This window comes from Tenrec ecaudatus, chromosome 14 (assembly GCF_050624435.1).
Source record: "Tenrec ecaudatus isolate mTenEca1 chromosome 14, mTenEca1.hap1, whole genome shotgun sequence".
Classification (NCBI taxonomy): domain Eukaryota; kingdom Metazoa; phylum Chordata; class Mammalia; order Afrosoricida; family Tenrecidae; genus Tenrec; species Tenrec ecaudatus.
Window position 1 is genome coordinate 25482848 of NC_134543.1, and position 22439 is coordinate 25505286.

Here is a 22439-nt window from a genome sequence, read left to right on the forward strand (position 1 = left end):
GCCTCCAAACCCACTTGATCGATTGGTTTTTCTTTGTTTCTTTTGGTTTTTACCAAAATAGGCAGCACTTGGTGTCCACATCTAACCAGTCTTCGGTGCCCACTCTTGGCTCACCATTTGGGCAGAGAGACAATTTAGCATTTCTAGAAAAGAAGCCAGTCATCTCTGGAAATAAGACTTGTTCAAATTAGTTATGATGGAAACTGTGGAGAAAACATCCTGATTAATCACCCAGCCCAACGAGGAGTTAGTCTTTTCTTCCTCAGAGCGCCTGACTAATCTGTCTCACTCCCAGCAGGACAAACAATATGTTTTCTATATTTCTGCAGCCCCTCCATTTGTCAAATGCCTTTCTTCTCCGGCCCAGTGTTTGAAGAAGTTTCTCCTCACAGGAAGTCTTTTCTTGCAGTCAAAAAAAGAACTGAAAAGGTACTTGTGAAAGGAATGTACAAATTGTCATTCTCCCTAAAGGAACTTGAGGCAAAGACTGCAACTCAGCAGTGAAAAAGCCCTCAAGTGCCTCAAAACAGGGCCACTGAGAGCAGAGCATCTCCTGTCTCCCTACCTGGAGACAGGTGCACAGAGCAGAGCTCAAACAAAGCCAGTCACTGAAGTTCTTCCCTGAGTCCTTTTGAATGTAGGGGAAAGCAAACTAGGGGAATCGTTCCTTCTCCTTCTGAGCTGGAAAACTGACCACCTCCTGGGCCAGTCTTAAGAGCAGGCTTCCATTGTTCACCTGTGTCTTTGAATATGCTAGCTAGCTCCTGACTCCACCTTCTACTTTCAGCTCCCATCCTTGCCTTTCATTCCCCTCCTTGGGGCACCATGATCAGCTTCCTCTTGGTGGTCCCCCGCCTTCATATTAAGGTTGTGGACTCAAGTTTTAACTTCTAGTGACTCTGGCTGATAAAGCAGAAGCATCCTGTTGGGTTTTTGAAGCTGTCTCCTTGTCTTCTTCTTTTGCAGATGGTTTTGATTGTGAATTTGATGGGGGTCCACAGAGCAGATGTTCAAGTTTACACTCAACAGCTCCTCAAATCCACCATTGGCTTGTCTGTTTCCAGTGTGCTTTGCCCATATTCCTTTTGTTGGATATTGCCCTTACTGTCACTGAAGTTACCATCCGTTTGACCTGTAGCCAGAAGCAAATTGCCAGGCTTCTGCCACAAGCTTCTGAATGGATTTGAACCCCCAGCTTTTAGGTCAACAGTTAAGATCTGGACGGTTGCACCACTGAGACTCCTGCATATTTCTAGCAGAGAAGTTTTCATCTGTGTTGTGACTGGTTGACTAATTTCCTATGAGCTCCTTATCATCAGAGGCTGCACCTCATCCAGACCATAACTGGGGACTTGACACAAAACAATAGTAGACACCTCACTTCTTCCAAATTGGACAGTGCAGTCACTGGAGAAACGAGAGACAAATAAACACAACCAAAATCACCCAAACACACATGAAGCAAGCTGTGCATAAGCCAAAAGCATGCAGCCTCTTTACGCTGCCTCCTATTCCTCATCATTCTGCTTTCTTCCCACTACCTTTGCCCTTTACATGTCAGACCGCTTCATTTCTCTGCCATAGGCTCTCAACTGCCCTTCACACTTAATAGCAATTAGCGCTATCCGTGCCCAATGGTTGTAGCTGAAAAGGCCAACTCGTGGGTAATGGTCCAACCCACCACATCAGGAAAATAACACCGAAAGGCATCTGCATCCCAGAGTCCTCTTTGCTAAAACACAAGGAGAAGCAAGGTGAGCTAGGATGATTAAAAAGAATAACAACCGCTGCCACAGACAAAGGGAGTATCAAGTCATCACAAACATGGAATAGAGTTGAAGTCAGTGGTTTAGAGTACCACACTGTTGACTGGGGTTGCTTCTAAAAGATATTCCTAACCCTTGTGCCTCACTTCTGTGCCGACACTTTGGAAAACAATTTCTAGTAGGCACAGAGGCTGCTCAGGTATTTGGATGATTCCTACAAATGAGTTCCCCCTCCAATCTGTTGGCAGGAAATGTAAGGTCATTTTAACCAGATCGGTGAATGTCAAGTATGTGAGAGGCACTGCGTGGGGTTCTGGGGATTCAAAAGCCACCTAGTTCTTTCCATGGAGAAGGAAAAAGTCTTAGAGGAGATGGAGTTGTCTGCTTGTTAGGAATCAATCTGGCCAGAGGTGCTCTGACACCCATCAATTGTCTTGGATGTAGAGTGTGCCCTTCATCCTCACACCCCTAATTTAAGAATAATATGTCATCAGAATAATGTGTCTTGACAGTTCAATATACTATCCCCCAAATAAAAGAAACAAGAACTATTACTGAAACAGCCCTGTGCTTTGTAAAAGTGACCGTCTATTTTACAGCCTCCAAGGACTTCAAATCATGAATGCTGCTTCTATTTTCATTCATTTCATTGGAGAGCAAGATCTATGTGAATCTGCCAAGAAGGCATGAAGGAAGAGAGTTTGTGGGGGAGTGGCTAGCTAGACACTTCATTAGTTGGGACACAGGCACTTGGACAAGTTGCCTACATGGCATACGTACGTCATAATGAACCACAGAAGCAAAGTTAATTATTTTTTCCTAAGTGAGCTCAACCTTTGTTTTAACCCATCCTAACCCATTTTTCTGACTGTGAATTCTACAGCGACAGTCTGAGACTCAGTTGCTGTTTGACGCTCAGTCCAATAGCATTTAGAAAGAAAAGTAAGCTCTCTCCTCCAAAAAAGTGGGTATCCTCGAGAATGGAAGCATGCCTATCCCTCCCAAGTGATTCCAGTCAAAGAGACCCAACAGGACAGCAGCCGGAGCCATGGCCCACTAGGCAGGCATGTCTTCGAATGGAAAGAGAGGTGGTTTCTGATCATGCGCAGGTGTGTGATAGGGTGTTCCAATCAATCTGGCAGATTCTCTTCTCCCAGCATACTTTTTCTTTGAGATCACAAAATGGGCCCTTAAGGTGCTGACCCACATCTCGGATCTGATACACTTTAATGATGCACGGCCTCCCACAGCTGTAAGATGTAAGAGGGAATACCTAAAAAAAATGGATTTGTTCCCAAAGCTGTATAAATTTGTTTTACAAAGCAACCTATCACTTTCAAAATAGTCTCCGTTAAACTTAATACATTTGTCAAATCTGTGATTCCATTCTTGGATCCATTTTTCAAATTCATCTGTTTGGGTGGCAGACAGCAGTTCCCTTGTTTGTTTGTTTGCTTGTTTGTTTTCACTTCTTCTATGTTGTCAAACCACTGTCCTTTCATGTCCCTCTTCATTTGTGGAAAGAGAGTGAGGCCTGGTGGGTAGGGTGAGAGGGGCAAGAGAAGCATGCTGTCTCTTGACAAAAACTGGCGCACTGAGATGGCTGCAGGTGCATTGTGGTGGTGACAAAACCAGTTCCCTGTCTGCCACAAATCAGAACTTGTTGGGTCACACACGGTTACTAAATCTTTTCAGAACCTCTAAATAGAAAGCTTGATTAACAGTCCGACCTGGTGGAATGAGTTCCAAATGCACTATCTCCTTCACATCAAACACATAAATGAGCATCATCTGGATCTTTGATATCATTTTGGGGAATAAGGTGATGATGGCATCTTCCACTGGCTTGATTGATGTTTGTTTTTTGGGGTCTTAAGAATAGCACCATGTTTCATCATCAGTAATGACCTTGGAAAAAAGCGAGAGTTGCTCCAGAACTGTTTCTTCAAAGCACAGCAGACTTCCACTCGATGCTCTTTTTCCTGGCCACGCAGAACCCCAGGCACAAATGTTGCAGTGATCCTTCTCATTCCCAAATCTTCTATTAAAATTCACTGAACTGAGCTCTGAGGTAGTCCAGAGAACTTCCCCATCTCTTCAATGGTCTGTTGTCAGTCTTTGAGCACAAGTGCACAACAGTTGATGAACGTCCAGCAGGAAACAAAATTTCACAGTTGCATACTATTTTCTTAAATTAATCATCACACACACAAAAAATGAGGTTCGAGTGAAACTGCTTTTATGAAAAAACTCACTGTGACCAGAGAGAACTTTCCCAGGGGACGCCTCTGGGTGCACTAACTCAGAGCGAGTTGCTCTATGCCTTCCTAGCATGAAAAATGCGTACTATGAAAGCTCTGTCCAGTGGAGATTGTTTTGTTTTGGGGGGAGGGACAGAATCCCTTGTATTTCTTTATAATGAGTTCAGAGAATATGGTATCCTCTTTTGTAAGCCTAAGAATTAAATGTCCTGCTCTGTTGAATCACCTTATTAAATTAAGAAATCAAGTTGCTGTGTTTCCTCACCTAAGGACAGGCCGTCTTCTAGTTATAGCAAACACACTCACGCAATGGCAAATACTTGGAGAAGCATGATCCGTTTCCCCGTGCGGATTCAGGTGTTTGTGGATACTCATAAGCTAGGCTGCTGTCAAACCTCTTTGGTGTCCCCACCCCCCTCCCATGGAATCAGTTTTCCAGTCCCACAACTTTGTCACAATTTGTCATGCATTCATCTGGGCGTCCTCTTGTCCTTTCTGAAGAACAAAGGGTTCAGCCCCCTCTCAATTGCTGCTGTCTCAGAGGTGTGACAGCTTGAAGGCCGCTAAGAGATATGAAAGGTTACACAGGGCATCTTTAAGTCCAAAGTGGTAATGGTAATCGGAACAAGAACCTTCTCTACCTTGTAGGTCAGCTTTGGTCAAGGCAACTTTGTTAGCAAAAGAACAGGAAAAGCGAAAACAATAACCAGAGGTTAGTCAGAGGCAGAGTAAACCAGGATAACATTATGCAATTGGCATAACCAACATGACCCAGACAGACGATCAATATGCTCCACAGGTTCACCAGAGACGGCACAGACAGTGACACACAGACCAGCGCACAGCGGGCCTCCCAGAAGCCAAGTCAGCAGAGCAGGGCCGGGGGCATCTTGGGCTTGACAGAAGCATAAGCAATGGGTATAACAAGAGCCTTCCCACACTCACACAGCCAACCCCAAGGCATGAGGTCCCAAGATGATTTTCCGTCAGCCAGGATAAACATCAAGGAATTAGGAGAGCGCATGGCCAAGCTGAAAGACACGTGTGCAGAATCAGACAGAGCCCACGATAATCACTCTGACCGTTGGAGGCAGTGGACATGGAAGAGTCAATCGGGAACATTCCTGTGTCTTACTGCAAATGCCACCAAGGAATGTAGCGATCGAACCAGGCATTTGTACTTAGATGATTTGGGAACACCAAAGAGCTCATTTTGTTTCATTTGTCAAGATATAGCCAAACCAAAAGGAATGTGGGCAAAAGGCTCTAAACCCATGCCCTTTTCCTTATTCACGCTAGCCTCAAAACGAACCATGCGTGTTTCTCTCAGATGTTGACCGTCTGGAATGGTGGACTAGCCTTGCTAGCCAATTCATGCCTTGATCTCTTCATAAAAAGCTGACCTCAAAATAGGAAGAAGTATTACCAGTCAAATATTATATCAGGCTTTAATTTAGATACCCCTACCCAAAATGTAGGGCCCAGAAGTCATAGCTAGCAGTTGGCTAGGGGTTGCCTCCAGATTCTACTTCATTAATAAATTACACACTCAGCATATACTAGAAACATAAAATCAAAACCTAATGTAAGATTTTTTTTCATTTTTACTAAAAATAATTGAAAGCCAAGTGAATTAATATGTTTCAATTTGGTTTTATTCTTGTGATTTTTCCTCGATCTGATGTTATGAGTGAGATATAATAAGGAAAATAGAGAAAGATACATTTCCTACAGAAGGACCTAGAAGTGTCATTATCAAAGGCATTGACAAGGACATGTGGGATATTTTGGCTCATGTTCCCCCAATATTACATAAGGATAAAACACGTTCACCATTTGAAAGAGATCCAGGGCTCCGTTCTTAGTAACGATAATGTATCCGCAGCCTGTATATTCTGCTATAATATCAACAACCCCCTAACACATACACAAGCCCACTGCTGTTGGGTCAATGCCTACCCAGGGAGACCCTATAGGAATGGATAGAACTGACCTGCAGGATTTCCTAGACTGTCAATCTTCTTGGAAATGACTGCCACACCTTTCTTATATATTGTGGCAGGTAGGATCGATTCACTGACCTTAGGTGGGCAGCTGAGTGCCTTAGCCACCGTGCCACCAGCATTCCTATTCTATATGAAGGAATGATAGCACATGAAAGGTGGTCCATTTCCAGTGGCTCTTACAAAGTCTAATACTCAGTAGTCTATTTGTTTTGCGGGGCTGGGGGGTGGGGGTCACATGCTAGGTTCCATATGTATGAAAGCTCCCCAATGCCAACAGCATCTTTCTGCAGATTCTCCATTTGTGTCCCTCCTTGTCCTCTCCACCATCACCTACACAATCATCTCCATGGACCCTTAAAATCCCCCAAGGATCTCTTACAAGGACTGATTCACAATGGTGCAAACTTCCAACGACAGGAATTTATGCCTTAACCTACTTTTAGACCATTTTTCCTGGTCACTTAGGCTAATGAGCCAAGTCCTTTGTGTACAATAAACAAGGGCCTTCTTCCCTTAGCACTCAGCCTCCACTTCATCCCCCCAGTGGGGCGGTCATGATGCTCGATGTGTACCCATCACCATTATCTCCATGGCAATAGAGTGCACCGTTATTAGACCCAGGGGCCTTGCCATAGACGTTAGCATTGGGGCCATCAAGTCCCAATATCCGGCCTTGAGCAATCACCCACATTCAGAGGAAGGTGGGACTCCACCGTAATGCATGTGATGAGTCATACTGAAGTGCAGCTGGAGCTACAGCTAGGGGCGAGGACATTTCCCCCAATTTGATGGGTAATTTCCTTTTGTGAGTGCTCTTGGCGCTTCTCTCGAAGCTCTCTTCAGTAGGAGCCTTCCCTCTCTCACTGTTACACCTATATCTTTAGCCATTCTAAGAAAAGCTAGTTCGAGTACCTTCCCTTCAGTCCAATTCTAAAGTGTTCTTGTTTTCCTCACATGACATGGCTTCGTTCGATAGAGCTATGTTGCTCATATCCTAGCCACCATCACATGTGGCTAATGTGAACTTTAAATAGTCAGCATTAAGAATTGAAATGTGCTGGCGCTATTAAGCTACCCCTTGGCTTCGCAGGCTCTAATATAAAAAGGAAAACATCCTATTGTTAATGGTTCACATTGATTACATATGGCTACTAGATGAATTTTTATTACCTGTGTGACTCAGGGTATATTTCTACGGGTTAACATTGCTAGACAGTTAAGTGGACAATTGCTGCCATCTTTTTTTTTCAATAAAAGAATCAATTGCATGCTTCTCCATGTTTGAACATGCCTGATTCTTCTTGGTACATGTTTTTACCATAATCTCACCTGATACCATTAGTTACTACAACTTGGTATTATTAGTTAATCCAGCATAACTGGAATTGCTATCCTAGAATATTCTACACTATGATACTGCATTTAATTCCAAGTGCTGCATAGATTCCGGGACTTCCCTTCCATACTTGAAAGAATTAACATCTGGCCAAGGCAGCACAAAACCTAAAGTGTAGATTTCAAGATGGAAGAGCCAGGTGGCTCTTTTGAGTGCTCAATGAAAACCCCCAACCACCACCTTGAGCACATGTATGCGCACACACACACACCCACAGACACACACAACACACACACCATATTTGACCACCAGAATTTAAGAACTACACATGAAACAATGGAGTGGCTTACAGGGGCAGTGTCATTGCTGGGAGAACATAGGAAATAAACTGGAAGGCAGAGGAGACAGCTTTAATAACTAGCAATCAGCCTGGGAGGCTGATGGGAAGGTTTCATAAAATGTGCTTTAAGGTGGTAAGCCAACCAAGGTGGAAGCTGGTTAGGAACTGGAGCAGATGCAGTTGAACATACAGGAGGGAATGAATGAAGGGGATTGATGTGATAGATTAGCCAGGAACACAAGAAAGCACAGTTGGCTGCACTAACAAAGGACCACGAGGCTCAATCAGACAAAAGAATTCAGAGATCCTGAGGGACTGGCCAAGAGTCGCCCACTCTGGCTCCTTTTCACTCAGAGTCACTTTTCAGCCCACACTGGGGCAGAAGGGAATTTGAAGACTGGTGAAGAAGCTTGAAGGTGTTCAGCACTACCCTCTGGTGGGAAAAACTAGATTGCTTTTCTTGGGAAGATCTACTTTCAGGAAAATGTGTACAATCTACGAATATCTCAAGAGACAATTGAACATCTAAAGAAATAAGACAGGCTAAGCACTCTTTACTGTGCTTTCTGGGGAGCTTTGCAATGTTATTATTAGGAGCTGTCTCACATGAGATAATATCTGTCAACAAAAGACCACTTTTTAGTATGATTCCCTGGTGGCATGGTGTATTCCCAGGTGGGCTCCCAGCCACAGGGTCAGCCACAGGATCATACCCTCTGAGGGAGAGAGATGAAGCTGTCAGCTCCCAAAAAGACTTAGAGCCTTGGAAACCCCACGGGTAGGTCTCCTTTACCCTACAGGGTCACTATGAATTGCCATCTAGTAGTGGTGTCGGATGCCTGACATTTTCCATATATTTCTGACTTCTGTACATTTCCTTCCGAGATAAGCTTTACCACCCCATTTTAGAGACGAGAGACATGTAGCTCAGAGGGGTTAGGTAACTGGATGAATTGCCTATGGTTAATAAGAGCTACATCCACGACCTGAACTGAAGCCGTTCTACCTCTCAAACCCAGCCTGTCGCTCTGCACCACGTGAAGGAACCACCTAGCAACACTCAACATCTACTGAGTACTCAATCAGTGCTACTAGCTTTCATGTCGGCCGCTTCCTGACAATTGTTTCCCTTTCTCCTGTTAGCTTGGCGTGGAGTACCAAAGTCTCTATTGGCAGAAATGAGAAACACAATGCGAATGGTAACACTCCTGTAAAAGTCCCTGATTTTCCAGCCAGCTCTCAATGCGAATCTCTGGCATCCTCCTAGACATTCCGGAAGCAAAGGCACACGTAGGGAAGAGCCTGATCACAATGTCTGGAGAGGTCCTTTATTGGCAAGTATGTGACGCTGGGAAGACATCTGCCAACATACCTTCTTGGAGCCTGTGGCACATGTCTTGACATACTCAACCAGGGGCAGGTGGACGCTGATGGCAATGCGATATCGTATGGCAAATGGGAATGTAAGAGGGCTGGAGGAACCAAGGGAGGAGCACTGGCAGAGGCAGCAAGGAGGCTTGGTGCTTGCAACAGGCTGCAGCTTACGTTAGAAAAAGTTGTACCTTCACAACCACGCTCAATCTGTCCGCTCCGGTGAAGGGCATCATTGATGAGGTCTGGCAGGCGCCCGTTCAAGTCCACGGATGCCAGACAGCCTTGAAAGCCGTCGCGGGACGCCACAAGCTTTGGAAGATTGCTGTACATGCCTTGCGCCAGGCCAGCCATGTAGAGATCACCTGCAAAGGAAAGGGAGTAACCAGAGAGAATGAGTCAAGTATATGGAAGGAGACCTTTGCAATGAAAGGCAATGGACTTTAAAGGGGTATTTGTTAGGTACCGTAGAGCAACTGATCAAAAGAAAAACCCAAATATAAGTAAACAGTTAAATAAGAACCGAGGTTTTCTATGTTATAAACAAATAGATAATGAAATACTGCACAAGTCTTTCACTGTACAAACATCAGATCACAAATTTTAATCATCCTATTCACTCAACCACTTTTAGGTGAAGTGAAATTTAACGTTTTCAACACGTGAGCACTTTAGTATGCTTCTGACTGGTTGCGTGTTGAGGTTCGCACAGATGTAGTTGCACTGAAATCCCCAACAACCCATCAGAAGGGAGTAAAAACGGTTGTTCACAGTTTGCAAACTAGGGTACTACATCCGAAGGAGGCTAAGGAATTTATTCAAGCCAGCCAGGGAACGAGGGTGTCAGCGGGATTCCAAGCACCATGTCCCTTGTGAATGTCACCACGCTATGATTCACCCGCCCACTGCCACTGAGTCAATTCCAACTCATCGTGACCCTGTAACTGGTTTCTGAAGCTGCCAAACTTCACTAGAAGAGATAGCCTCATGCTCTGCATAGCAGCTGCTAAGGGGGTTTGAACGGCTGACCTTGCAGTTAGCAGTCTAATGCTTACCCAGCTGAACCACAAGGGCAACTGCACCTCAGGAAAAGGAAGACGCGCTCTGCTCCTGTAAGGCTTTACTGTGTCAGAAGCAGTTCTATTCTGTCCAATTCGGGACTATGAGTAGGAACCAATTTCACAGCAGTGGCTATAATGTATCACCTGACCATTCAGACCCCCACAGCTAGACATCCCAGGGGTATGTAAAGAAAGTATTCTTTGAAGAGTGGTCCAATTTAAAAATGAATCAATTATGGTATAATATAACTCAACCTCATTAAAATGGGATATTTAAGATGTCTCAAAAAGGTATCGCTCCCCTGACCTGTAGTTTGCCTCTGGAAACAGCCTATAGTGTAAGAAAGGCTCAAAGAAGGAAAACATCGTTGCAAGGTTTACCTTTCAAATCCAGATTTTTTGCACCATTGATAACCTGCGTGACCACCTTGGTGTCCACTTTGAGACTGTGGGTGTTACTGTTGTCACGGGTGATGACGACGTTGTGCCACTGGTTGTCATTCAGGGGCCGGTCGCTGTTGCCCTTGATCACATTGGGTCCATTTCCGAGGTCGAACACGTAGTGTATGTACCTAGGAAGGCAATGGCCATTGGGTGACTTGCGATTCCCTGAAGTGGTTCAATGGCAACATGTGGCTAATGAAACAGGACTTCAAGTGCCTAGGACAACCTGGCATCATGCGGGACTAACACACACTCGATTTAGGGTTACAAGACCAGTCAAATACTATTTTATTACACTTCTCTTTCATCCCATAACTCTAATGCCAATTTCTCTAGTATTAGCCAATAAAAATCCATGACTGTTACTTGTTCAGGGGGTACACGATAAAACACTAGGTATTGACATTATTTTTCAGTTAATCATATTTTAAAATCATCTCTCAGTGAATCACATTTCCTTATACATGAGTGTGGTGGGGTAAAATTTCTCAATAGGGCCCTTCTAGCCAGAGTCCCTCGTGTGATGTCTTGTTTAGTCTAGCCTCTATGCCTGTGGTTAAATCCCAGTCGGGAGGGAGTTATCTCTTATGCTAATGGACAGGATTTAGGTGGGATGTGGTCAGTGTATCCACTTGGCTAGAGGCTGTAAGGAAAGTCACCACCCTGGCCTTTCTTGGGGATATGGTCTGCTAAAAGGACCAAAGTGACATGCCATTCCTCCGTGTGGAAAAGAGCCCCGTCAGCGGCACAGAGAGAACATCCTGGGGCCGTCAAAGGAACAGAACCATCAGCGGAGCATAATTGAGACCTCTGCCTGAGGTGGCGGAGACACAGGCACCAACGGACCGAGTAAAGAAGCCACACAGAGACAGAGCAGAGGGTCTGTGCCGTAGGGACCTAAGACTGTGAGGCAGGCGTTGGAATAGCAGGGGGTTCTTGGCCCATCGGGCAGAAGCCAAGGGGCCACATGGCTGAGAGGCTGAGGACCGGCAGGAGAGACTTGGTTGTGGGCTGAGAAGAGGCTCTGTTGTAGACGGTATCCTTACTATGTACTGATCCTGACTTGGGGTGACCTGTGAACTTCACTCACAGACCCCCATCACTGTGAGTCTTGTCCAGGAGTTCTGTGTGGATTACTGAGTCCAGCAGAGAAATGGAGAGTGCTGGGAGAAGTTACTGCCAGAGAGGGGTGCAAAAGGGTGGTCGGTGGAGGCACATCTGACCTCTGCTTCATGACCACAGACCTTGGACTGGCAAAGACAGTCTCCCTTCTCCCTTGTGAACCTAGAAAAGGCATGTGTGGCCTCAGTGCAGAGCAAATGGCCTTGCTGAAAGGGCAGCTAGTAAATGTTGCCTGTATGATCAAGGGGCCAGGTAAACATATCTCTATTCCATTTCTTGCTGTAATTTTGATCACTGTAGAGAGTACCACCTAAGAGATGGTGACAACACCTTCTCCCCCACATTCCTCTTTTGCAAAAATAGCTCTTAAGGTGCTACATTCCATCATAAAGAGACTGATCGTATTAAGTAAATAAAATATCTTTAAATACATGCGTTTCCCAGCTCCTTATATGGCTACCTTCCCCTCAGTGAAGATGGCAACAGGAAGAGAGGGTGAGTACAGAATGGACACATCTCCCCCATGTCCCTATTTCGTTCAGGGCTTTCACTAAGGATGCTCGTATGAAGTCTGTGATCCCTCCCACTTACCCCTTGACCAGCTCAACAGCAATGAAGTCATTGCCATCACCACTGTTGAAGAGAATGAAGCCGTCCGCGGACGTGGTCTTGAACTGAAAGAAGAGGTGCATGGAAGTGTAGGCCTGAAGGGTAGCCAGGCTCAGGTAACTGCTCTTCGTCTTGAAGGTGACGGGGTCAGCGATGATGTTTCTCAGTCCAAAACGAGCCTTGAGCTCGCAATAATCAATGTCGCCATTTTTGCACAGGTCAATGTAGAGCAGACCGTTGAACATGAGGCTCTGCAGGTGACCAATGAAACTGGAGGGGACAACAGAGATGTAACGCTTCTCGGTCATGATACCAGTTTCGATATTGTGGAACTCCAAGCGGGTATGGTCACCTACCATCGTACCTAGGAAAATCACAAATGAGGTAGAAACAGGACACGCTGTCACGCTTGGTCAGACAACATCTAAGTCCAACTTGTTCCTTTACATGATAACCAGTCGGATATTATACAGTTTGAGGGGGAGCAAACAGTCAATAGAGTATGTGGCTCACATGAATGCAGTTGGAGTGTTGAAACCCGATTCAGCCCAAGCTAAATGCTCTTCTCTCCCCCTTCACCCCTGCTCCTACAGAGCTACTCAGCTGCCCCGTCATATAAAGAATAGTACCCTATATGACTCCTCAAAAGATGAAATGGTAAGTTTTCTCCACTCGGAAAAACAATCGGGAACTAAGGTATACTAAGAAAACTCTTGTTGTTCTCACCCTCGAAGAGAAAACAAACAAGCTGCAATTATTCAGTGCCGAGCACGACAGCAAAGGTTGCCATAACGCCTCATCTCCGACTTGGTGACAAGTGCCACGGTAAATGGCTATTGATTTTACCTGCCGAGCAGCCGCTGCCCGTTAGGACAAGAATACCAGCCTTTCCGTTGGGGAACTATCCCCATGTCCTGCACCTTTCAAACATCCTGCGTGGATGAGACCGACCCTCTCCCCATCACTGCCCTTTGGTAAAGTGCACAGGGGAATGCATATGTTATCTTCCAAGCGAACAAAGAAATTGGTTAAGGATAAAAACAAATTCTGGTTTCCATCAGAATTGTCCAGAGAGCAGGCAAGAAACAGCTGGCACATCTCTGACATGCCCACAGGTTTTGGAGCCTTGGAGAGTGCCTTGCTACCCGATTTCCACTCGAAGTGCATAAGCTGCTGATCTACACAGTGGGAGCTACAGGATTATCACCCAGCCCAAACTGAGGCGGAACCTTCAGCTGCAAAGACATTGCAGAGCGGCTCAAGAAAGAAGCATCATCTGCAAGCCAGGCTGACTGATGGGATAGGAAGAAACCCCCTTGCTGCTTGGGGGATGGGGTGTCATTTGGTAACTGGGGGGATTGAGCCTGAAGTTGGAATGCCAACTCAAGACAATCAAGAATGGGTGAGACATGGTTTCTCTGCGATCATGTCTAGTGTGGGAGTCTGGATGCAGTCAGCCTACTTAGATGTAAAAATATACAGGCAGCGCATTCCATTTTGCGCTGAAAGCATTTAGGGGTGTTTCTGACAATGACTTCTGAAAGGTCTCCAGGGGACCCAAGGGGGTAGGAGACCTTCTGGGACCTGGTTTATCTGAAGTGGTCAGGGAGCAAGGGTGAGAGGCGGTCTCACAAAGGAAGGCAAGCCCATTGGACATTACGAGCAAGACGTCAAAGGAAACAGTCTCTGCATGGCTGGTGTGGGCTCCTTCCACACCTGTGTCTTTAAACCATATTGAAATTCAATGCATGACGCCCTAATGTTACACCGAGGGGCAAGAACCCCCACCTTCCTAACATCCCTGTTATTTAGCCCCTTCCATAGGAAGGGAATTTCCCAAGGGACCATGTCTGACATCTTCCCAGGTCCTTCTCTTGAAGCTTCGCCGCAGCAAGCAAGCACCATGATGGGAATAATTAAAGGCGAGCTGCCCAAAGGAAACAACGCACCGAAATACGGGTCAGCTCCTGGGACTTCCTGTTTCTCTTGGAATGATGGTGCTTACATGCAGGAAACGCTGGTTCTCCGGGTCTAGCCCATGGCTTAGCGGTACAGACACAAGCCCTGCTTCGGTGAAGGGTGTCTACAATTCTGAGTGAGACTGGGTGGGCTGTTCTGTGCAAATCTGAAGTTCAGTAACTGGTAGTCACTTAAAAGATATTAATGCTATCACTACTAAATATACGATGTAATTTTCATCTGCCTTGCATTTGTTCCCCTCAACTGGCTTAGAACTTGGATACCAAAACAAAGGTAAGGTATTTCATTAAGCTTCCATTTCGAGGAGATTCAAGCAACTCAAGGCTCTGCAATGCCCAGCATTAATTTTACCTTATAAAGGGCTAAACTCGGTCTGCATTCAAAGAATCACTCAGAAGCACAGAAATTAGATCTACAGTTTATGAGCTTCTGCCTGGTGTTTTGACAAGTAGGGACAAATCATTCTCTTAATATAAGCAAATTAAAATCATGACGGTGGCTAACTTAAAGATAAAACCGCAGCAGAACTCAAATCAGCATGCAACATAAATCTGCTAACAATCGAATCGCTTGCAAAATGTTATTTTATAACTATATAAAATTACTTAGTGTTGAGAATTAGACTGGCCATGGAAGTGAGATGTAGCATAGCTGAGAATTTGAGCATTTAACCAAGGAATCACAGGCTGGTTTGGGGTTGGAAGTGCTTCTGAGTGATCTGGAGAGGGTTTGGGGAAAGGAAGAGGCAAAGCCAAATGGAATACAAATGATCTTCGCCTCGTATTAACGAAATCCATGACATTTCTAAAAGAAGTACTACATGATACTTCTGTACTGTAAAAGAATCCAGGAACAGCATAAACTAAGTTGATTAAAATTTTAAACCTGTAAAAAACTTTCAAAAAATATATTGCAAAACAAAAAAACCAAAAACCGAAAAATGAGTGTCAGTTAATCAACATTAATCATTGGGGACATTTTTACTCATGCCCCTGAATGCTGGTCATTAGCCTAAAATTCCTTTCCACAGAAGGCATTTGTTCATGACATATGAATATATAAGTATATTCATAGCAACTGCTTTCCTATTTGAGAAGAAAGAGGACTATCCCAGGAGAAGCTGGCAAGGGAGAGCCATGTGTGCTGAGCCCTCATTCTCACGAAAATCCCAAAGACAAGACTCGATCTAGATTTAGAAGTGAAGGCACTCAGAATCCAGGTTCGCAGAGGTAACAGATGGCAGGTGCCAACAAGAACCTCGGCTTGTCGGGTTCCAAGGCCCATCCCTTAACGTGTGCACGAGACTGCCTTGGAGAGCAAGCTTGACTTGCTCCTCACATGATGCCCCAGGGAAGGTAGGGAAGTGCTGGGATTGGCTCCCTCTGTCTTCCCTTCCTGGGCATCCCACTGGATTCACAGGCACTGTGTTCAGTAGCCCTCATGGTAAAGGCTCACTTTCATAGCACACGGATGGCTGACCAGCAGCTGATAGTCCAGCCTGCAGGTGATGAGCTTTACAGAGGACAAAAGGGATAGGTCCTTTGGGCCAAACTCAAGCTGCACAGTTCCTGGAGACCAGCAGTTCTCAACCTGTGGGTCATGGCCCCTTTGTGGGTAGAACCACTCTTTCGCAGGAGTTGCCTAAGACCACATTTCCAATGGTCTTAGGACTCAAGACAGTGCTCATCTATCCGTCTCCAGGCAGGCCCACCCACATGCAGGCACGCCCACATATGGGGTCAACACAACATGAGGAACTGTATTAAATGATAGCGACATTAGGAAGGTTGAGAACCACTGCTGTAGACAATCAGGAACCATGGATCAGAATGTGGGCATCCCCTGCTTTGCATTCCAACATCCCTGCTTCTTAAGTGGGTTCCCTTGGGTGGGAGGGTTATCTAACATCTTTATTTTCCACACCGGTGTCTCATCTCTCAAATTGGGATGAAAGTATCAAATGTATTTTGAAAAGTGCCCAGCCTCCAACGCTCCTCATGATGATTAATCATGTGGCATTCTGTCTTTTTATTTCCATGGAATGCTCCAACCTTTTTGCTTATTTCCTGAATTATTTGTCTCTCCCTGGTTAGACTGCAGGTTCTTTAAAGGAGGGGCTATGTGTGCCCTCTTTTGTAAGGTCCACAGTGATTAGCAGAGGAACCGAAAAAGGGTAGGCCTCTCTAAGGTCTGAGGAGGGAGTGTCCTTGAGACATTTGCTTTGGGGACCAAAGATTAATTAAGTCCTTGTCATTTCTGTGCATGAGGCTCAGGAGAACACTCTGAGCTCTGCTAAGAAATAATAGGACCGGCTTAGACAGGGCCGGGAAGGAATGTGACCTTCCATGATTATTACCATAATCAGACACCCACTAAGTCTTGCAATGAAGGAGTCAAGTTCATTTGATAAAATCTGTTGTGTACCATTGAGTCCATTCTACCTCGTAGTGACCCTATGGGACAGATTAGAGCTCCTTTATCAAATTTCCTAGGCTGAATTTATAGGAGTAAATCATGGGTGTTGCCTCCCCCCACCCCACACACACACACACCACACACATACCCCTTTATCTCTATTTGAGTGTCTGGTGGCTTTGAACCAGGGACCTTTTGTCTCGCCATAAAGTACTTAACCACTTCACCACCAGGGTTCCCTTTAGGGAACTGAACATATCCCAAAGCTATTTTATCAGGTTTCTTAATTACCCCACGGAATGAGTTTTCTAGGGAAAACTTTGGAAAATCACATTTTGCACCCAGATGCTGCCTGTGCTGTGAGAAGTCAATGGGAGCTGAGCTCGTCACATGAGGGTTGTGCTTTTGTGTGCTGGAGAGAAGTCCTGGGTAGAGTGGGTGGCCCGTGCAACAGTTAGTCCAGATCTCGAGAAGCCTAGCCCAAGGGAGGTGTGCTTTCATTAAGCCTTGATAACAGAAAAGGCAGCTCCATCAATCAATCAACTCTACTAACTGCCAACTGAACTTACTACTTTTCCAGGAATACAATTATGCTGTAATAAATGAAGCCCACCAGGTAGAGGAATGTTTCTTTCATTGCTTCTGATTTCTTGGAACTCTGACCTGTTCTTTATATCATTTCTATAACAGAGCTGAAAATGTCGCTCCCTGGGGGGCCTTAAACAGCATGACAAAGATTACTAAATAAGCCAATGAGACACTATTTAGTAAGCTGGGGGCTGTGTGTTATTATAGTTTCATTGCCTAGTTTTATGACTTCTGTGAACTAAAATTAAAACTCCCCAGCCCTTTATCACTGCAAAAAGCAATCCACGTTTGTAGCTCATAAGCAAAATAGCTCTTTTCTTCTCCCAAATGTCTTGATCCTTATGACTGCTCTCTTCCATCAGCAGCAAGGTAGGGGGTCAGGCTAAAAATGGAAGTGCTTCATTAATTTCAAATACCAAATTACCGGGTGACTTGGGCATTCCATGGTTTAGCCCTGCTTTTTTTTAATTATTAGCAGTAACAGAAAGCCTAATTTATAATTACTGTGAGTCCACAGTTGGATAAAGGAGGGAGAGACTGCACAGGCCTGCATGGCCCGCGCTGCCGCTCATGCTCTGGAAGGGGCTCCTGGCAGCAGGCAATGGAGTGAAGTCGCCATCTGGTGGCACCTGTGCAGAACATGCACATAACCTCACCCTCGGCTGTAAGTCCTGCAGAGCCCAGAGGCATCAGTGCATACGGGCTCCTCTGCAGTACCAGCGCTGGAACCATTACTTCAGGTGGTCCTAAGGCAGTGGTTCTCAACCTTCCTCATGCCATGACCCTTTCATACAGTTCCTCATGTGGTGGTGACTCCCCAACCATAATTTTTTTTTCGTTGCTACTTCATCACTGTCATGTTGCTACTGTTATGAATAGGGCAAGTCCTGAATAAAGGTCATTCAACCCCCAAAGGGGTCACAATCCACAGGTTGAGAACCGCTGTCCTAGATCTTAGAGCTATGTTTGCATCATTCCGCATACATTCACTATATTGAGCTAAGTTCCTGTTTGGACATTACTTGATGCCTGCAGACAAATACAAGAGTTGGGGGTTCGGGGGTTCTGTTTGTCCTGGTGTGTATGTGTGAAGGGGTGCACATTGCAGATTATTATTGAAATAGACCCCACTTCCCCCAAAGAACAATTCAATTTTACTTTTCTTCTAAGGTAAAAGGATCCCTGTTGGCTTAGTGGGTTGCATGGATCCATCAGCTGCTCTGTGCGTGACAATCAAGCCATTTCATGACGTCGAGTTACCATTTCAGAAGCCCATAGGGCCAGTGCGACATTGTCCAATTGGATGGCTCTGAGATGGAGTCTACTGCATGGCAGTGAGTTGGAGGTATGATTGGTTGATTTGAGTATGCTAAGTGATCTTATGATGGCGGGTGAAGTTTAGAAAACAGTTTCATTTGGTGGAATAATTTGGGCCTTTGCAGTCACACAAACATGGAAGTGGAGCTCTGATTTCAACAGTCCCTCTCAGTGTCATGCCTCTCTTCTCCAAAATGCTAACACGAACACTGAGCTTGCAAGGGAAAGTGAAAAGAATCAGATGTGTGTGAAGCAGGTTACACTATGTATGCTAGATTCTCCTCTCTCTCTCTCTCTCTCTCTCTCTCTCTCTCTCTCTCTCACACACACACACACACACACACACACACACACGCGCGCGCATCCCATTGTAAGTCCTGACTCAAGAAACCTAGAAATTCAGCTTCATGTTTACCAAGTTAAAATAGTGGAAGCTAAAATTCCTGGAAAGGACATTAGCAATCACAGAATTTTAAGTTTAAAATGGAGGGAAAAGACTTAGTTGGTCTATCCCAAAGGCATAACGTGCTTTCTTGGAAAAGACTATTCTAAACCCAACGACCCTTGACTTCCATTCAACTGCCGTGGCCGTGGAGGCCAGTGTAGACAGTGTAGAGATAGCCTTCATGGAGCACCATTTGACAGGCTTGCGGATGTTGAATGACTTCCCCACTCTCATGCAGAGGTAACATCAGGGCTCTGGCCTCTTGAAGCCAACAGGGTCTCCCCAATACTGTACACTACCACCCACCAGGAACATTCTCCATGATTTAATTCACACCCCAAGTTTTCTTTCCCCAAATGGACAAGGGTTCTTTTAGCCAGAGTTCAATGGTATAGACTACCACATCTTTTTCCCATGGGATAATGGGTGGATTCAAGATCCCATTAAGCCCCTTGCAGCTTTGGACGTGTTCAGGATCAGTCCAATGGGGTTGCTGCAACAAGTCTTCTTACCCACCCAAGTCAAATTCCCATGGTGCATTGTTGTCTTATGGTCAAGCACCAAAATCTGATCTAATCCAGCAGATGGGTTCCCGAATGAAGACACAGACAAGCCCCCTTGTGCTTTTCTGTCTCCCTGTCTTTTTTAAAATTTTATTTTATTTTCTGATCCCTTTTCTCATCCTTGGCATATAACAGGGCCTCGGGAAATAGTTATTGGCTTTGTGGGGATTTGAATGCTTCTTCACACGTGTAAAAATGTATACCTTTATTCCTTTGCCTCCTAGAAAGGAAATTCTCCAGGCCAAGGAGTTGTCAGATTAGTCACTATCATATACCTAGCACCTTTCCAAAAGTGCTCACTCTGTAATAGATAATCAATGACTATTAAGCAATAATTAGCTCATCCGCACTCTCTGCAGCCCTTTCTAAGTCTATCATGGACCCTTCAAAGCACTCCCTTTTCCCTGCATGGTTGTCCTTGCTGTTGTCAGAGGTCATCACTTTGCGTTAGGCTCCTAGTAAACCCCATGTGACAGAGCACACGCTCTCTCTAGAGCTTTCTAAGCTCTGTTCTTTAGAAAAGTAGGTCCTCCCATCTTTCCTGGGTGGGTTCATCCTCTGACCTTTTGACTAGCAGCGGAGCAGTGAACCCTTTGTGCTACCAGGAACCCTGCTTTCAGCTACGATGGTCGGCATTTCTAGTCTATGTGCCGCCCTGGGCTAAAGAGGGAAAGGAAGGTGGTAGAGATCGGAGGTCAGTTGAGACATGATTTTGGAGGGACTGGAAAATGAGAGGTTCAGTAGAACCCTACCTCTGTTCTACATAGTCTATGGCCAAGTACTGAATTCAGGAACATTGCATTTGTGTGATGGTAAGGTATATGATGCTCTGAAAAGGAAGGATGGAAATGCAGAGGAAGACCCTCTTCCCATTACTTGAGTGTGTCCACAGAGGATAGGACCGGTGAGCTCACTTCAACAAAATAGAAAGTTGGGGGAAAGCAAAACGAACAAAGCTTTTCCTCGCTGGAGAAAGCAGGGGGCTCGGGGAGCAACAGCAGGGGACGGTTGCCCCACTGTACTTACCCTCAGCTACATCGTCGTCCACGGTCAACTTAAGGCTTTTCCCTCTCCGCACCACCCGGACGGTGTGCCACTCATTGTCATTGAGCTTCTGCCCTGCATACAGGGTCTCGGGTCCTTTGCCTGAGGATGGTGGTAAGGGTGGCAGTTAGGATCAATGGCAGAAGCCGTGCTCTTGGCTTTAGGGTTGTCAAAGCCACACTGGTGCACATGACCTAGTAGCACCCAATGACCCACGACGGTCACCCGCCCCCAAGCTCCTCCTGGTATCACTAATCCAACACAATAGTTTCCCCAGAAGACTCCCTGAAACCATCGCAGGCAAAATCATCAAGGAAAGCAGTGCCCTCCTTTTGTCAAGGGTTACAGGGGTTTTTATGTCCCAAAGGCCCAACGTGAGTAACAGAAGTCCGTTTTGACTTTGTTTCCCAAAGACTTCCTATGCCGATGAATTTCTTAGAAACACAGGACATGCATCCTAAGTTTCTGAGAATCGCTTGGTCCTTTAGGCATCATACACCAGTGTGGCTTTTAGAGAGGGTCCCCCACTCCGAGGGCAACAGACCTCAGCATCATAGGCTGTCTTACTGCAATGGCACGTCCATCAACCCACGGTCTGATCAACCACAACCACCGAAACCACAAGAGTCATCGCCACAACACTGAGAAGGGCACCGTTTAAGCCCCAATATCAATCATGCTCCTGAAGGGAATATGGAGGACCCCCAAAAGGTCCAGGTTCACAGAAGGAAAGAATGTCAAATTTCAAGCGGAACCTTCTAAGATCCAAAGGCTCTTTTATAGAACGATGCCCCCGAAGGAAAAGAAGCATCGCTGTTTCCAGGCGCCCACACTTCAGGTGCTCAAGTTCACCCCACAAATATTGGGGTCGGAAAAGCACGGTTGTATTAGGGGGGAACAGGTGATCAGAGCAAGCGACTCTAGTTAGTAAGACAAGAAAAAGAAACGGCCTAGTACATAGTGCTTGTAAGGCATCATCACTGAACTGCTGCGCAAACCGAAACGTTCAAAGGAGATGGTTTAGATGCAGAGAACTGAGAGCGACGTCACTCTCTGGATGGAAAACTGAAGCCTCTCCAAAAGAAGGTGCTGATGAAAGCTTTTTGGTCAGTCACCTGACATGTGGCAAAGCCTATCACAAAAACAACATGAGCAATATTGAGGAAATGTGTAAGTGGATAGAACCCCCACCCCCATGGGTATTTTACATCTGAAACATTTTAGAAGAGAACAGATGCTGGTCTCAAGCACAAAGGCTGATGCCTAATTGATTAGTGCTTGTTGAGTGGCGGATGACTGCATACGTCTGTCATCTCACACAGACTCTCCAGGAGAGAGCAGCGCTCCCCCCTGTGAATTTCTGAGGTCGTGCATCTTTAACGACATCTCACATGTCCTCGGTCTCCCGCAGAGCAGCTGGTGGGTCCATGCTGATGGTCATCCAGTCCAGCACCAGGAGATGGCATCCACCCTACGGCGAGGAGTCTATTTGAGGGTTTTCCTAGATCTGTAGGAGCCCCGGTGGCATAGTGAGTTGTGTTGGGCTGCTCACCACAAGGTCAGCTGTTTGAACCCACCAGCTGCTCCTCCAGAGAAAAAGGAGGTTCTCTGCAACCATGAAGATTTACAGCCTCAGAAACCCACAGGGGCGCTTCTACCCTGTCCTATGGGGTTGCTGTGAGCTGGAATCGACTCGAAGGCAGTGACATACGTCTGTGACACACGTCTGTGTTTCTTTGGAAACCATGAGTTAAGTTTAATACATTGTGTC

General features: G+C 45.6%; 1 protein-coding gene across 6 annotated transcripts in view; it reads right to left on the reverse strand.

The window, feature by feature from the left end:
* NRXN3 (neurexin 3) overlaps window positions 1-22439 on the reverse strand; it is a 1780548-nt gene that overhangs the window by 961631 nt on the left and 796478 nt on the right. For all 6 annotated transcript variants that reach the window (XM_075530567.1, XM_075530566.1, XM_075530569.1 and 3 more), the window contains 4 exons: window positions 20651-20770; window positions 12299-12680; window positions 10523-10713; window positions 9272-9445 (listed from right to left, as the gene is read on the reverse strand). In XM_075530567.1, the coding sequence (XP_075386682.1) occupies window positions 9272-9445; window positions 10523-10713; window positions 12299-12680; window positions 20651-20770 (867 nt within the window). The remainder of the gene's footprint in view (window positions 1-9271; window positions 9446-10522; window positions 10714-12298; window positions 12681-20650; window positions 20771-22439) is intronic.